General features: G+C 37.9%; 1 protein-coding gene across 1 annotated transcript in view; it reads left to right on the top strand.

Moving 5' to 3' along the window:
- Positions 1 to 9,553, top strand: part of yod1 (YOD1 deubiquitinase) — a 28,804-nt gene extending 19,251 nt beyond the window's left edge. The window contains exons 2-3 of the mRNA XM_070859441.1: positions 1,253 to 1,466; positions 5,651 to 9,553. Of these exons, the coding sequence (XP_070715542.1) occupies positions 1,259 to 1,466; positions 5,651 to 6,351 (909 nt within the window). The 5' untranslated portion in view covers positions 1,253 to 1,258 and the 3' untranslated portion in view covers positions 6,352 to 9,553. The remainder of the gene's footprint in view (positions 1 to 1,252; positions 1,467 to 5,650) is intronic.
- Positions 9,554 to 16,381: the final 6,828 nt, after the last annotated feature.

Raw genomic sequence — 16,381 nt, forward strand, 5'->3', positions numbered from 1 at the left:
CACTTGCTCCATTCTAAGTTAGTTTGGAATACATTTTCACTGTGGAAACTTTGAAATCAGGCGTCAGTGGTCGGACATGCCCCCTTTTGAAGAAAAAATTCTGTTCCAAATTAGAACTGTTCTACCTGACTCGAACTGCAGAAAAAAAAGAGAAGAATTGCAATTTCTAAGACAGTCCGTTCTCCACCAGTTGCTCCTAAAAAATCAGGCGCATGGGCCCAAGTTTCCACATGATTTGCGCCTGATTTTTAGGAGCAACTGGTGGAGAACGGACTATCTTAGAAATTTTCCACATTTTCTTTCTGCAGTTCTAGTCAGGTAGAACAGTCCTACTTTGGAACAGAATTTTTTTCTTCAAAAAGGGGGCGTGTCCGGCCACTGACGCCTGATTTCAAAGTTTCCAGAGTGAAAACGTACTCCAAACTAACTTAGAATGGAGCAAGTGAAGATTTTTGTAGAACTGAAAAAACCTTGTCTACACATTAAAAAATCAGGCGCAGGTTACAAATTAGGCGTCCAGAACGAGGTGGGAGGGGGAGGGGGGGAAGGGAAGTCATTAAATTCTACAATAAATCCTTATTTATACTTCTACAAATATTATACAAATAAATCCAACCTGAATAAACATTTATAAGCAAAGAAAAGATTAAATAAACCATCTTCCTACCTGTGTGAAAGTGCTTCAGCCAGCCTCACAAGTTCGTTCGTTCGTTCCCGACGGCAGGGGGTTAGGAGGAAGACGTCCCCGATGGCGGGCGGACTCGACCGCAGCGGGGGGGGGGGGAGAAGAGGGAGGGAGGGGAGGAAGACGTTCCCAACGGCGGGCGGGCCCGAACGCAGCGGGGGGGGGGGGGGGGAGAGGGAGAGGGGAGGAAGCCGTTCCAGACGGCGGGCAGGCCCGAACGCAGTGCCAATGTTTCCTTCACACTGCGCGAACACTCCAACGCGCACCGTTGCCGGCAGGAAAAAAACTAATTTAAATAGTACCCGCCCCCTCCCACTTACAAAATCGGCGCGAGTGTCAGCTCCGCCCCCCCCCGGGCGCCGCCCCAAACAGACAAGGAGCTGCAGGGCTCTCTAGAATCGCGAGGTTTTTTTCCGGCGCCGTTTTAGGCGCGGAAAACAGGCACCCAGCTCGGAGGGGCGCCCGTTTTTTATCGTGTGGAAACTTGGGCCCCATATCTATTAGAAAAGGATGTTAAAGATGGATACTTCATTGTACAGTGTCAACCATTTACGTTCTCCTTTTTAGAGTACAATGCTGCGTTTACAATGTAAAGCAAAGAACGGAACCCACCTGATGCAAGGGCTGACTTCAGTGTCCAGTGTCCAAGAGTTGAAAGATAAAGTGGAAGAACTAACTGGAATTTCATGTGCGCTGCAGAAAATCATGGTGGGATTTCCTCCATCCTCCCTAGATCTCCGTAATGGAGAAATACTTCTCAAAGATAGTCCTATCAAATCTGGTAAGTATATTGAGGGCATGGTGCAGAGAGGAAGAATGAAAAATCGGTGCTTCTTAAAGTCTTCTAGCTGCAAGTGTCTTAGATTGCAACACTATCCACAAAGGAAGGGATTTTGTGAAAAATCTGAAAAAAGATACTATAATTAATTATACCACAATCTGAAACTGGTCACTTTTAGTTAATAATTATTTTGCTTATTTTTATGTTTACATCGTGAGAGCCACTTTTATGAAATCAGCCTTCAATAAGATCATGGCTGATCTTCAACCTCAACTCCACTTTTCTGCTCTATCCCCATATCCCTTGATTCCTTGAGTATCCCAAAATCTATCAATCTGTCTTGAATATACTCAACGACTGAGCATTCACAGCCCCCTGGGGGGGCGGGGCTGCAACCTGGATTTGCACTAGATTGTTAGGAAACAAAGACATTTTATAAAGTATTAACGTAGAAGCAAGAACGGTGCTAATTCATCTTTCAAAGCAAGGATAAAATTGGCTCGTCATGTTTGGAAAGAATATGAATCATTTTCTTTAGCTTCCTATTTTTATGGTGGAATCAGTTCTACTGTATTGTAATTTCATTGCTAGCAATCTAATTTCCCTGCCAGTGAACCGTTTTAAATGTGGTGGATGAAATAGGACAACAGCTTCATATTCCTCCTTACTTGTAGCCGATACAATTTCACAAGCTGTTCACAAGACCAGTACAATGGCTCACTAATCTTTGACCAGAAAAATTAGAAGTACACAATAATAATTCTAATAGCTTGGTAAGAATAGCACATTTGAGGAATCTGATGTTCATGTGTCCTATCTTCATTCATTCAAAGAGGAGGTAAGCAGACATTGGCCATTACTACAGGTTAGACCTCTCTGGTCTGGCACCCTCGAATCATGACTGGTGCCAGAACAGAGAATTTTCCGAACCACAGGAGGTCACATTTACCGGTACCTGTTGACTGCGCGTGGGCTCCTGTGTGTGTGTGCGTGCATGCTGGCAGCTTGTGTGCAGCTCCCTCAGCCAATCGCCGAATACACTCACTGACTGACAGCCGCTCCAGTTAATCACCGAACACACTCACTGACTGCCACATCAGCCAATTGAAACTTTTACAAAACCCTCCTCTCCCTCAGGCCCAACTAATGCTGAACCATGGATGTTTCCGCAGCAGAGTGTCCCAGACCAGAGGTCCAACCTCTGGTCAATCATTTCTACAGTTCTCAAACTGGCTTGCCCTTCCATGGACAGATTTGACCCTTCTGTCTGTTTTAGTCTTTCCACACTACAGAAAGATCAGACAACAAAATCTGAAAAAATAAATAGAATCATTGGAAAAAGACAATCACAGTTTAAATAATATGGTTCAGTTGTGGAGGCTGGCTATCCATTTGTACCTGTAGTTGCAATTGCATCAGCCACTGACAGAAAAAAGTATCTTTTTAAAAAAAAAGCTCTAAGTTTCAACTATGCATTTGTTATAAAGAATAAGACTGGAATTTGTTCGAAAGATTAAATAGTACCACGGTCAGATGGCATTGGCAAATTGCTGCAGCTTGGCTCTTGTAGATTGGTGTTTAAAGCCATCCTTGCAACTCTTTCCAGTCAGTCTGTTATCTTATAGCTAATGATATTGTATTCGTTTGGGAAATTCAATTCTATTTCCAAGGAGATGCCAATCATAATTTATTTCGCTATCTTACCGTTACAACAAATTCTAGTGAGTTACAGACAAATCCAAGTAGGGTTATGTGCTTTTTGAGCAATTCTCCGATAAAAGTGCAATTTTTTTTTTTCTGGTACAGAACACAAGAATTAGGAACAGGAGTAGGCCATCTAGCCCCTCGAGCCCGCTCCGCCATTCAACAAGATCATGGCTGATCTGGCCGTGGACTCAGCTCCACTTACCCGCCCGCTCCCCATAACCCTTAATTCCCTTATTAGTTAAAAATCTATCTATCTGTGATACACAACCTGCAATCGCCAGGCAGGCTTTGTTTGCTAGTTACTGATCCAAAAACATGATATAAAATTGTGTTTTCCAGAATTTTGGATGTTTCTGTAACTGATTCTTACTGTTGCATGATATTTGACAATGAAAGGATAAATTTCATTCAGTTGTCCACTATGTAAGTAGTGATTTTTCACTCTTTTTTTGATTGAGTGTATTATTGCAATTGATGATGACCCTTAAATGAAATTAGATGCTTAATTATGCACACCACAATTTCTACAAGCTTGTGGAGTGGTGAAAGCTGGACAGTTTCTCTTTCCACCCCCCACCCCCCTTTTCTAAAGGCACTCATTCAATCTGGGGTATAGTTTTATAGGTGCTGCTGCCCGCTGGAATCGTTCCCAAGTGATAAGTCGTCATTGTCGGAGAGTCCAGACAGTGAACACTGGAGCGCATAATAGATGAGCCTAATCCTATTGATGCACATGTATTTCCCAGCAACTCTACAGTGGCCTGCGATAGGAACCGTGGATGACTTGCCCCTTCTCCCCTGCCTAGACTGGGTCACAGGCACAATTGTAGCCTTCCTCCTGCCACCCTGACTGAGATCAGTAGACTCAGCACAAATCAGGGATCAAACCTGGTACTTCCTGATTTTTATGCATCAGTATCCCTCCGAGCAGTACATTTATCCACGAGCCTTTGGAGGAGATTATCAGCAATTTACAAAAGCAAAACAAAACTCTCAAGTCCACTTGGGATACACAGCCAAGCATTATTTCATTTGATGTTTTCAGAATTATGAGTACATGTTCTGTAGTGTTGCTCATTGATTGGTATTGACCAGGCCAGTCTCCAAATACTATTTAAAAAGTAAATGAAATAAATTAGCAACAACAAAAACTCAATCTCAAGACCATCCATTTGCAAATGAGAAAGAAAATGCTTCATGAAGTCGGAATGATTTGCGAATATTCACCCACACAAATGTGTAACAGAACAAAAATAGTAAATAAAATAACATAGCAGTCACTGAAGTTTTGGCACCAGGCTGAAAAATCAGAATGATAGGTTAGACTACGGATTTAAATTAATGTTTAATTATTTGTAAGTATTTATTGATGTTGAGTGCTGATATTTTTATTTGCCTGACAGTTGTGTGTGGGAGGTAGGCTGAGCCTAAGGCATGGAGGGAGCGGGCAGGAGACTGGGCAAGCTCTGGTAGTGGGATCAGGCAGCCAGAGTCACTGGTGTATACAGAGTCAGCCGACTGGCTGTTAGCATTCACCTCTTTAATAATTAAGTTTCTTGGGCTGGCTGCAAAGATTCAAGGTGAAGTTCGTGGGAAAATGTCATGCTGGTTATAATTTTTTTATTGTGGAATGTGATAATTGTAAGAAGATTAATGTATGGCTAATATATTCTGGATTGGATAACCACTGTGAGGGGAAAACTGAGACACACACACACATTACATTGCAAGGCTTGCAGTAAGACCAAGGATGTACTGTGTTAAAGAGGCAGGAACATTGTACTGTGTAAAAGTAGTTGCATGTCCCTTTAGGGCTGTAAAATTTAATTAACTCAAATGTTAGTTGCTATTCAGGCTGCCGTTTTTTTTGTGTGAGAGGTTCAATTAAGACGAGTGTGCAGCTTACCACTCCAGTAGCTTCTATTCCTGGAGAGATTTTCTGCACATTGCAAATGGCTGGTTTGTTTCTTTGCACTATTTTTAAGTGTGATACAAACATTTATATTAGGCAGTGTGTGAACTTGAAGCGTGATGAACAGGAAGTGCACACATGCATATAAATTATATATTAATAATGTATATGTAAAAAGATAAACTTGTGTTGTGAACCATGTTAAATATTCCAAATCCTTGCAAAAATTCATGAATTACAAATCTGTTAAATAGTCACTGCAGAATTTTGCATAATCTTGATGCGAATCCACAAAAACCATCATAATCAGCATTACAAGATTGTAGAGAGCTACAATATTTACGATAGTATGCTATGCTAATTTAAAGATTTTCTTGTAGGTGCCTTTTTTTTTAAGTCCTTATAAAATTTTATTTTCTGCGCATTTGTGTATTTTCAATTTGTGTAAATGGTGAGTACTAAGCTAATGATTGTGACACTTTTGAATATTTAGTGACAGTAATCCTTGAATCAATTCTAAAGTAATTAGTAGGTTGCATTAAACGTATGTGTATTTTTCTTACAGGAGATACTTTGATTGTGGAAGAAGAAAGCGAAGCATTGAAGACCAAAGCCTCTGTGTCAAAGTTTGGTGCTAAAAGTTCTAAGGATACTTTCCCACAGCTGACCCGGCATGTTGTCCCTGCAGATAATTCATGTCTCTTCACGAGCATCCACTACGTGGCAGAAGGCGGTATTTGTGAGCCAACCTGCTCTCCAGAAATGCGGAACCTTATAGCACAGATAGTGGCAAGTGACCCTAACTCATACACAGAAGCTGTACTGGGAAAAAGTAATTGGGACTACTGCAACTGGATTCAACAGAGTGACACGTGGGGAGGAGCCATTGAAATCTCCATTCTATCCAAGTTTTACCAGTGTGAGATCTGTGTAGTGGACACACAAACTGTCCGAGTAGACAGGTTTGGAGAGGATATAGGCTACACAAAACGTGTCCTCCTGATTTATGATGGGATCCATTATGACCCATTAGAACGACAGTTTGAAGATCCTGAAACACCCCCACAAACCATATTCTCCACAGCTGATGCTGTTGTGCTTGCTCAGGCACTGGAGTTGGCAGATGAAGCTAGAAGAAAGCGTCAATTTACTGATCTGAATAGATTCACATTGCGATGCATAATCTGCCAAAGGGGGCTGGTGGGTCAAGTAGAGGCTAGGGAGCATGCTAAGGAGACCGGCCACACCAACTTTGGGGAGGTGTGATGGCCAGAATAATGTTATCTACCTCATATTCCTAGAATGTACTGGGATAATTAATTAATCTCTAGGAATGAAATGAAATTTTAAAGAGTTTTTATAAAAAAAATCCTGGGATGATTAAACCATGAGCTGATCAAATTGTTGTTTGTTTGAAAAGGTTGGCCCTCATTCTTGAACTCCTGTTTACATAGTAGGAATTGCATTAGACTTCACTCATTCATGTTTATTATATTTAACAAATGGTTTATTTTTTAATAGTTACAGAAAATATTAAACTCAAGTTTGATAGCCATTAAAATTACTTTACCCAATAAAGAGTATTAGCTGCCTGAGAATTATGGACACATATGTAGATCGTCAATGATTTCTCCAAGTCTTAAATTTGGATTGTTTTTCCTTCCACATAGCCAAATATATGTGCAAGTGTCATGCATATTTGGAAAGTTTTTTTAATTGCAAAATAACTAGAAAAATGAGCTACAAGCCTGTTGGAAGCACTTCTAATTTGTTGTGAATATTCATTTTAGGAGTATTAATATTTTAAATAGTCCCATCCACCACTATCCAAGGGGATGCCTTTTTGGGGGTTTAACAACTGTTGTGTGATCAGCTCATGGAAATCAAAGGCACATCCTTAAACAACTACCTTAATCCCTGACTTGTGTCGATGAGCTCAGGTTTACTTTTAATATTTTTAAATTCATCATTCATTTGAGTCATAGCTATTATTCAGGCATTCTCCTAATAACTCATAACAAAAAGGGACTTTCCACGAGCGGGCCAAGATCCCTATGAACTGAAATCTGCACCCTTTATACGCGTTATGATTGGGATAGTGTCTCATAGGACTAACAATTATCCCCTTAACCAGTGTAACGCAACTGAGACCTCCTGAGATGCTCACCACATTCTTTTGTCTACTTCAGAATACAATAGATATTACACTCAGACTGCTACATTCAGGCTAAAGCTAATATATTTATTTTCAATTATGATTGCACAGAAGCAGAAAGACACAGTAAGCTGTTGATGGTATAGATTCTTAGAAAATTTTGATTCAGTCCACAAGCAGTTAAAATATCTGAATCCCCAAGGAAACAGTCTTTCAATGATTTCCCACTGTGAAGTTAGTACATAGGAAATTAGATTCCTATGTTGCCACATGAAGCTCAAGTAACAATTCTCCAAGTTTAACTGAAGGTACGACAAAAAGCAGGTCTGTAGATTTTCCAGTCCAGAGTCCTGTAAATGAAGAGCTGTTAATTAATCAAGTTCAAATACACAATGGTGTCTCCCATGCTTAGAATTACTTGACAAGCTGCATGTGTATTAATACTTTTACTATATCATTTGATCAACACTTGGGTCAAAGCTTGTACATCCTGATTCAAAACTAAGACTCTGTCTGCCTCTTGTAGACTGCTGGGCTTTGGTCTCCATCTTAAAGATTAGTAAGAAAAAATTGGACCTGTCTCATTGAAATAGTGGATGAATCAGGACCATTGTGTCTAGATCACTCCCAGATATAGACAATTGAACTCTTTTAAAGATTTAGCTATCTAAAGTTAACTTTTAATTCACATTTACTCTTAGTCATGAAAATGTTCCATTTGATGCAGGACTAAACTCCAATTTAATCACCGATCATGATTTCTTGCACTTACTATACTAACATCTGAAAGAAATACCAGCATTGTGTCATTTGAAAGCTATAGGTCTTTTAATATTTGCGGTTATGTTTTAATGACTGTTGAATGCATTTTAAAAAGGAACAGTAAAGGATTGTGAAAATGCAGTGATATCATAGCAAATTTAAACTTTATTATTTGTTACAACTTCGCCTGGTACACTCTAAGTTGAGTCAACTGCAAGTGAACAAATCGATCGGATGTGATGGGTCAGTTAACAAATGCTACTTTTAGCCACTCGTCCTGGCGCTCCTACCAGCGTATGGACAACCGCTATTAGCTGTTCTTGTTGTGCCATCTCCAGTATTACAAGGTCTGCAAGACATTTTATCCTGTTTTTTTTTTCTGTAGAGCACAGGAAATAATTTTGCATCTGTATTAATAATTTGTATAACTAATTTTAAGTAAAATGTGAAAACTATGTTACAAAAATTGAAATGTATCAACTTGTCAAATATGGCCACTTTATAGCAGAGGGTTATAATGTCAACTTAGCAAAATGAATGCTGACTGTGCTGGGAAATAGATCACTTTCTCATTTCAGACCCTGTTATCAACTAGCACTCTCAGCTCAAGTATAATGTCCTTAGATACAGAGTAATGCTTCCTTTACTCTGTTGCAACAATGTGCCTTATCCCCAAACTCAGAAGCACATATTGTGCTGCCTCTCAGAATAACATATTGTATTGCTTTCTATTTCCCACAGATCGCCAAGTTAGTATCCAATTAAAAGCAGTTTTTCACTGTTGATACTCATCCAAAAGAAACTGGATTGAGTTGGTCAAAGTCCATTTCACATAGCCAACAGATTGAAGGGACTCTCATCAATGTGGGCTGGAGATGAAGAGCCAGGTTATGTTTCTGTGCCAGTTCACCTGTTGCAGTAATATTTTTATTGCCTAAAACATGTCAACTGTGCCCTTTTGAAATACTTCATGTAGGGCCATACAAGTTTACAACAGAAAAGGAGGCCATTAGTCCCATTGTGTCTTTGCTGATTAATCGAAGCCTAATCATACTGCTCTGCTACAGTGGAAACAGTTGCAGTATTCTGAATCTCTCCTCATAACTAGAGTTTCTTATCCCTGGAATCAGAAACCAAACAATTTAGAAAGATTAAAAAAGATGAGGATTGGAAAAAAATTCTAAATAAATTATTGAATTGTTAACATTTCTGCTGGTAGCCTAAGTGCACCCAAAGTCACAGGAGCCCTTAACTGTGCACGTTGCAAACAGCTGCAGTGCTGTTCAGAGCCTGCAAGTGGCATCCTGAACTTGTACATGTAAAAATATTTTTTTAAGAGCACCATCAATACATTTTTTGGCACAATGGCTTAATACGAGATCACTTTTTTGTAGAGGTGGGGAGGAGGAGGTTGATTGTGATGGATTTTTTTTTTTATAAAGAAAATTTGGAATAATTTATGGTGTCTGCAGTAATTGTTGTGATGCAGCTACTTGGGATTAATCAGTTTTCAGTTGTGTACAAACTTTTTATTCCACTCATTTCATTAAATCCTATTCAACACAAGAGACTGAAATTTATTGTAAAAATTTAGTAGCAAAGCTGCTTATTGATTAGTTAAAAAAAAATAAGTGATCCAGACTAGTTTGGTCTCATCCAGTTATATGATGTCCCAAAACCCTTAACAGAGGCTACACTGGGACATAGAGCCTTCTTTATTTTATTAAAAGGTAAACTATTCTGTTACAACATTAATACATGATTCAAAATTATAGTGGACTATCCAGAATGAGCTCTGGGCAAATAAAAAGTCTACTTTTTTATGGTATGTAATTGCAAGATGACGCAGGAAGGATTACTGTTTCATGTATGTCACGTTTACATTGCAACAGGGATAGGCAAAGTTCTTTTATACTCTTAATCCTTCAGAGATCATGTTAAGTTTGGGTTATTTTAACTGATGTAAACTCTATGTGTTCTGCAAGATTATAATAAGTCAGTTCTTCCACAGTTAGCAGTCTAAAATGCATGCACTGACTTCAGCCAAAGAGCCAAAATGTGAGCTAATATTTGTCGGGTATGAATTCCGTGCTTCACAGCCCCTGACGCGAAATGCTAAAATTTTTTAATTGAATTTCCATCACTGAACATGATCATTCACTACAACTTTGCAGCTGCATAGTAAAGATGAATATTTGGCACAGGCATAATCGGAGTAAAATACATTACTTTAGTATATAAAGCAAATAATGGCTAAACTCCAATTTTAAATATTCTAATTGCCTGGTAGAAATTTCTCTTACTATCTGGAAACTGGGAATACCTTAGTTTCCCTACAAATATATTAGATCCATTTTCTAACCAATGCAATTCCCGTATTTAACATATTGAGGAACTCTTAATGCGGAGTTTACCCTGCCTATAGGTATACCTGAGAGCATTATGAATGGGTAATAGAAACCAAAAATCTAAACATGACTAATTTCTAATAATGCTAACATGGGTGGAGATGACCATTAGTAAAAGGATGCAATGTGAACATGATCTCGATGCTCTTTTACTGTCGGGAAAAAAGTTAAAAGAACTAGTGTTCCTGGGAAAAAATATATTCTGTTGGAAAAATCAGCACGAGGTGTGTTCCGTTAATCTGATTGAGCAATCTTATTTGAAAATAAACATGAATAATAAGCAATTAATGTCCAATTGGCATTAATTATCAGTGCAGTGCTGAATTCTTAAAGCCTAATTCATAGGAGTATGTAAGAATATATGGTTAAGAGTATGTTACAAGGCAGTAAGGCATCAAGCTCAAACAGCTGGCATATTACTGTCCTGTGAATTATTAGGTAATTTGCTAATTGGCAACACACTTGTGTGGCTTTCCTTATGATATTTACATTTTCACAAAGGTGAAGTTGACCAGTATGTTGTTCAAGACCAGGACAACACAGTGTACAACAATGCTGTTGTATCATGTGTCACAAATGGAATTTTTAAAATTTAACTGCAGGGAATGAAGTTTGGTGTAATGGTGACAAAATTAAAAATGATTGACTACAAACATTATACAAGGACCAAACTTCCTCCCCCTATACTCTGACCCTAGTATGGTTTGCAGGGAAATAATTTTTAAATGTTGCAATTAACTGATTAGGTCAGAAGGGAAGCAAGCCTACAGTCAGTACAGTGGAGACTGTACATTGCTAACAATAACTAGGTTTATTCAGTTTACAATATTGACAAACTAACTGTTACAAATCAGTTAAGTTGCAATTTCATATTTATCAAATCTTCGATGTACTTGTAAATTAACTTATTTTAAATGACTTGCGATATAGTTTGTTGAAAGAAATTCAGATTAATAACTCATGAACATAAAAGATGGGGCTTGAAATTAGCTTCGATCTGCCAGATTGAGATCCATGCATTTGACAATGGAATGCCACATGCAGATCATTACTTGTATAGGCCTTTTAGAAGCCTCCCAACAAGCGTTCAAGGTACAGCAAGTACATTTTAGATATCTAATTGTGGATTTATTGTGGACCAGTAACCATTATCAGCTATTGATCCCACTGTCCTGTATTTTGGGAGCTTTGATATTTGTGTATTAATAATATATTTATATGCCTTCAGAATGATCCTTGCTGCCTGGTATTTTCTTTTTGGACATTACATTTTACTGTATCTTAAGCAAGATCCTGAATTACTGTGAAACCTCTTCAAAATCAAACTTGTTGCTCAAGGTGGTTAATTGCTGAATCAGGATGATTGATGCTGTATTACTGTGCCCTAAACTGAGCAACAGTGATGCTAATAGACAATTTTCTTTTTTTTTTGTGGGGGGGGGGGGGGATGCTGATTAATTCAGGTGCTATAGGTGCCAACATTTGAACAATGTGATGGCCAAATAGATAAATGTTACTTGATTTTGTTTTTGCTACTAACAAAAAGGCTGGAAACCAAATTTGGCTAAATCTTACCAGGTCATACCATTATGAATAATTTTGGCAGCTATTTTAATTTTACACTGAAATGAAAGACAGGGACTTAAAATGACCTGGTTCCTATTCTCTGGGATTCTCTTCTTAAATCCATCATCTCCTCTTAAAACCTCAACATCCATCTATTTGGCCATGCTTTTGGTCACCTTCCTTATCCTTTCCTGGCTCTGCATTTGCTTTCCATGCATCTTGTGTGAAGTGCCTCAATGTTTTTATTACAAAGACACTATATAAATGGAAGCTGTTGTTGGTATTGGCTCGAGCCTAAAAATGGAAGATTGCAATTCTATTGGCTACATATGCTTGACTTGCATCATAAAATTACAACTACCTTGTGGTTAGTTCATAGCATATAATACAAGTAATGTAACTGCCGGTATTTATAGCTAGTAGTCAAAGCTAGCTAAACTATTTATATGAATGTATATTTAGTTCTATTTAAATTTTATATAATTTATAACATCTTTTGATTCTATGAGGGAGAAAGTCTACTTGACAGCTGTTTACAGAGATACAGTTCAGTGTAACCACTCGGTATTCTGTTTAACTATAATTTAATGGATGATAAACAACATTGGAAACATCTCTTTTTCAGGATTAACAGTAATCAGAACAATGAGATATGTGTATATGGGTCTATCCCATCAACAAATTCAGGGGTTTCTGTAAGGAATTTCATAACATTACTGTGCAAGGAGTTTCAATAAATTGACTAGAGGCTGAAGTTCCAACATGCATCAACATGTTAGGCGTCAAGAGGAATGTCTTTCTCCACTAATGAAGTAATTATAATTGTTACTCAATACAAGTTCCAATTCATTTATATGATGCATAACAAGTTGTCAAAGTTTTAATTGCTGAGTTCCATCAAAACCCCAGAAAAAGATGCGGTCTTAATTAAATGTTCGAAAATAAAACTAGAAATGTTCTCTGCAATAATTTGGAATTGATGAGCTTAATGACTTGTGTTCCTGTAGTTTTTCCATTTACCCAAGTTTAAACATTTGATTCAGTACTTGGGTTAATCCCATCGCATGGTTAGGTGTGTTGGTCATTTTATATTGCTGCTGTTATAGATGCAGCGGGATGCTGCATAACTAAAAATTCTGTGCTTTTCTAGTTGGCTGTAACCTCCATAAATCTAGGGCTGAAACAATCTTGTTTTCTAGATCATGAACTCTACCAAACCCCAATTTGTTCCACAGACTCAAGAATATCCAATAATACAACATTCAAATTACTACTTTATATCCATATAGTCAACATTATATTGGTGGACTCCGGACTACTGCATGTAGTAGCAAGCCTCTTTCTTATATTGGTGAGCTCGGACTTTTTGTGGTGATTTAAAGTTAACTGCTGTTCTTGTTCAATGGTGATTCTGCAACCTCAAAACATCTAGCCCCACAATTTTGAATCCAAAGTATTAATTCAGGCATAGTTTTTCAGTACTACACATTTGGTGGCGGCTTTGATATTTCGTTTGTGTATGTAAAAGTATAGTGTTTGCTGTTTAATTTTCATGAATATAAGAGAAAGAATGTGATGAATTCAAGTGATCCCTGCATTTTTATTGCTAGTCTCGGAGGGACTTGCAAGAAAATTCATGCAGCTTTATAATCTTCTCTAGTCCAATATGATATGGCTGTTCAAGTAAAGCATATAGGATAGGGGCAGGTTGGTATATGTGGAGCATGGATAAAAATGCATCACTTGCATCATGTGAAGTTTACTTAATGCTAAAAGATTTATGAAAAAAATGCATAACTGGTATGTTTGCACTTCATCGTGTACTGTGTCCATTTTTTGAAACTAATGTTGGGCACTACATTTAAATTTGAAGCCATATTCTCCTCTTTAATACCCATTGTGTGCATTAAAATGATCAAGTAGCTTACAAACAGTACCTTTCGAAAAATCTGCATATGCATTTGTCTCAGATTCAGGAGAGATGTACTGACATGCAGCTATCACATTGGTACTTCTCAGGACCTCTTGTTTGTTTCAGCTTAATTGTGTTTTGGTATATGTGTGAGTATATATACTCTTCTGCTGTTCAGTGTCTAATGACAAACAAGTGTTATTTATGCAATGTAATGTGACTTAGTAAAAATGGGAGCTAGGGTTTAAATTGGGAGTTTTAATCAGCAGTGTAATCTTGCCTAAAGTAGACCTCAAATATTGTTAGCAGAATATGACTTTTCAGCATTAGCTGCAAGTTGTTTACAATTCACTGTTGCTACAAGTATTTCAGTACAGTGTTTGCCATTGGTCAAAAAAAACATGAATTTTATTGTATCCATTTTTGCTCACTTGCTGAATACAAGGTCATCTGTAATTTATTTTTTCAAAAATAAATTGAATACACTGTTATAAGAGTTAATTCTATTTTGTATCTGCATGTATCTTCAACACTGACAGATGGTGGTTATTTAGCTTTTTGTTTTACTTTCCAACAAGAGCGTTCCCTGAATCAAGAGCATAAAATATTTTAATAACAGGAAATAGCCATTAGGACCAGCAAGCTTGACTCTTATGAATCTTAATCTCAGGGCAGCACCATTTTGTGCTGTGGACACTCAATTATGCATTTGGTTTGGGATTTTATATCTTATCACCGTACAATATTAACATTAACTGCTATTAAAGGACAAAGTATTTCTTCTGACCTGAAATAACTCACCCCCCCACCCCCTTCTCAAACCAGCCCCTGTAACTAGAATTGATAAGCAGATAGTAAATTTAAAAATAACTAAATAAATTCTTATATTAATAAAGGTGCACAATTTCAAGAATGACTAAGGATAATATGCAAAATACTATACCAATGTATTTAATTTAAATGCTACCACAAGTAATGCAATATCCCAAATCAGGTGAAATTCTTACATTTTCAGAGTGGAATATTCTTTTGAAAAAATGTATACTAAAATGACACTTATAAATGATAAAAGTATAGTAGTATTAAGTACTGGGTGAACTGGTAGAAATATTTCCTCAAGCCACATCATGATTGAGACATCGGACTTTCCCCAGTGTTGTGTAATCCAGATCATCTTTCCCTCTTGCATTATATTGTGGCAATAAAGTGGCCACCGGCTTCAGTTAGTGCTGGACAATCTTTGCTAAGAACTAGGCTTAGATTGCCAAATTAATTTCATTTACGACCCTTATAACCATCACCAAGAAAAGACTTTCATTCCATCAAAAAGTGTGTTATCTCAAGACTCGACTTTTCCAATGACCTCCTCGCCAGCCTCCCGAGCTCCACCCTAAACAAATTCCAATGAATACAAATCTCCATTACCACCTCATGTCTTACACTAAGCTCAAAGTATTCACTGGCTCCCTGTCCCCAATGCACCAAATGTCAAATCTGCACTTGTTAACAATTCCCTCTATGGCCTTGCTTTCTCCCACCCATGCCCTGGGTTACTTGGAGTCTGGCCTCCTCTACAGCCCCTTCATTATTCATTGCACAAATTTAAGACATTTTCTTCCTATCTTCTGAAACATCCTCGCTAAAACTGTTCATCCTTCTACTCTCTGTGCCTCCAAAAGCATCCATCATTCAGTCAATCTTCCTATTTCTACTACCATTGGATTTGTGCTTTTCACTGTGAAGCAGCTTAGAATTTTATTTAATTACATTATAGGCACTATATAAATGCAAATTTCTAATTGCAATCCACTGCTCTACCTAATCTTTCTAGTTGATTAATTTCACCACAAGTCACAATGATAGTTTCACAGGCAACATATGTCCCACCACCTTCCATAAGATTGGGATAAACTTTGATGGGGTGGGGAGTGGAATAAAGAATTGTAAAATTTATAAACCAGTCCAGGTAGTGACAGCAGGTTCCCTTCCTTGAAGTGAAGGGGCTGGGCTTGTAGGACAATCCTAGTTAATCAATAAACACAACCATAATTGGAACTGTCAGAAACCAACAGCTCATTTAATTTTTTTCTACCTTAAGTTTGTGCACACAATGGAAAAAAGTTACATTTCAAAGAGATACCACAGGTATGGGTCTCCTGTGCTGTAAGATTCTATGACTGATGGCTTCGGCAAGAACCAATTTTATTCTGACACTCCAGTTCCATTTTACAAATGATTTGGTTGCTTGATGGTGAAAGCCTCCAATGTCATAGAAAAGGCTTAATCTCAAAACACGGACAAGCTGATGCATAGGTGGCAATTTTTAGGGGTGCATTTAGTGGCGGGTGGGGGAAAAACCTACCACCACACACCTTTCCCAGAGGTTGGGTCTGTCAGTGTTGAACTGACCTGACAAGCAGCAGCAGGGGAGACAATTCAGGTCATTATCACCTTGTTAACAGCCACTTAAAGCTATTTTGAGCTCACCATTTA

This window comes from Pristiophorus japonicus, chromosome 17 (genome assembly GCF_044704955.1).
Source record: "Pristiophorus japonicus isolate sPriJap1 chromosome 17, sPriJap1.hap1, whole genome shotgun sequence".
In the NCBI taxonomy this organism is placed as follows: domain Eukaryota; kingdom Metazoa; phylum Chordata; class Chondrichthyes; family Pristiophoridae; genus Pristiophorus; species Pristiophorus japonicus.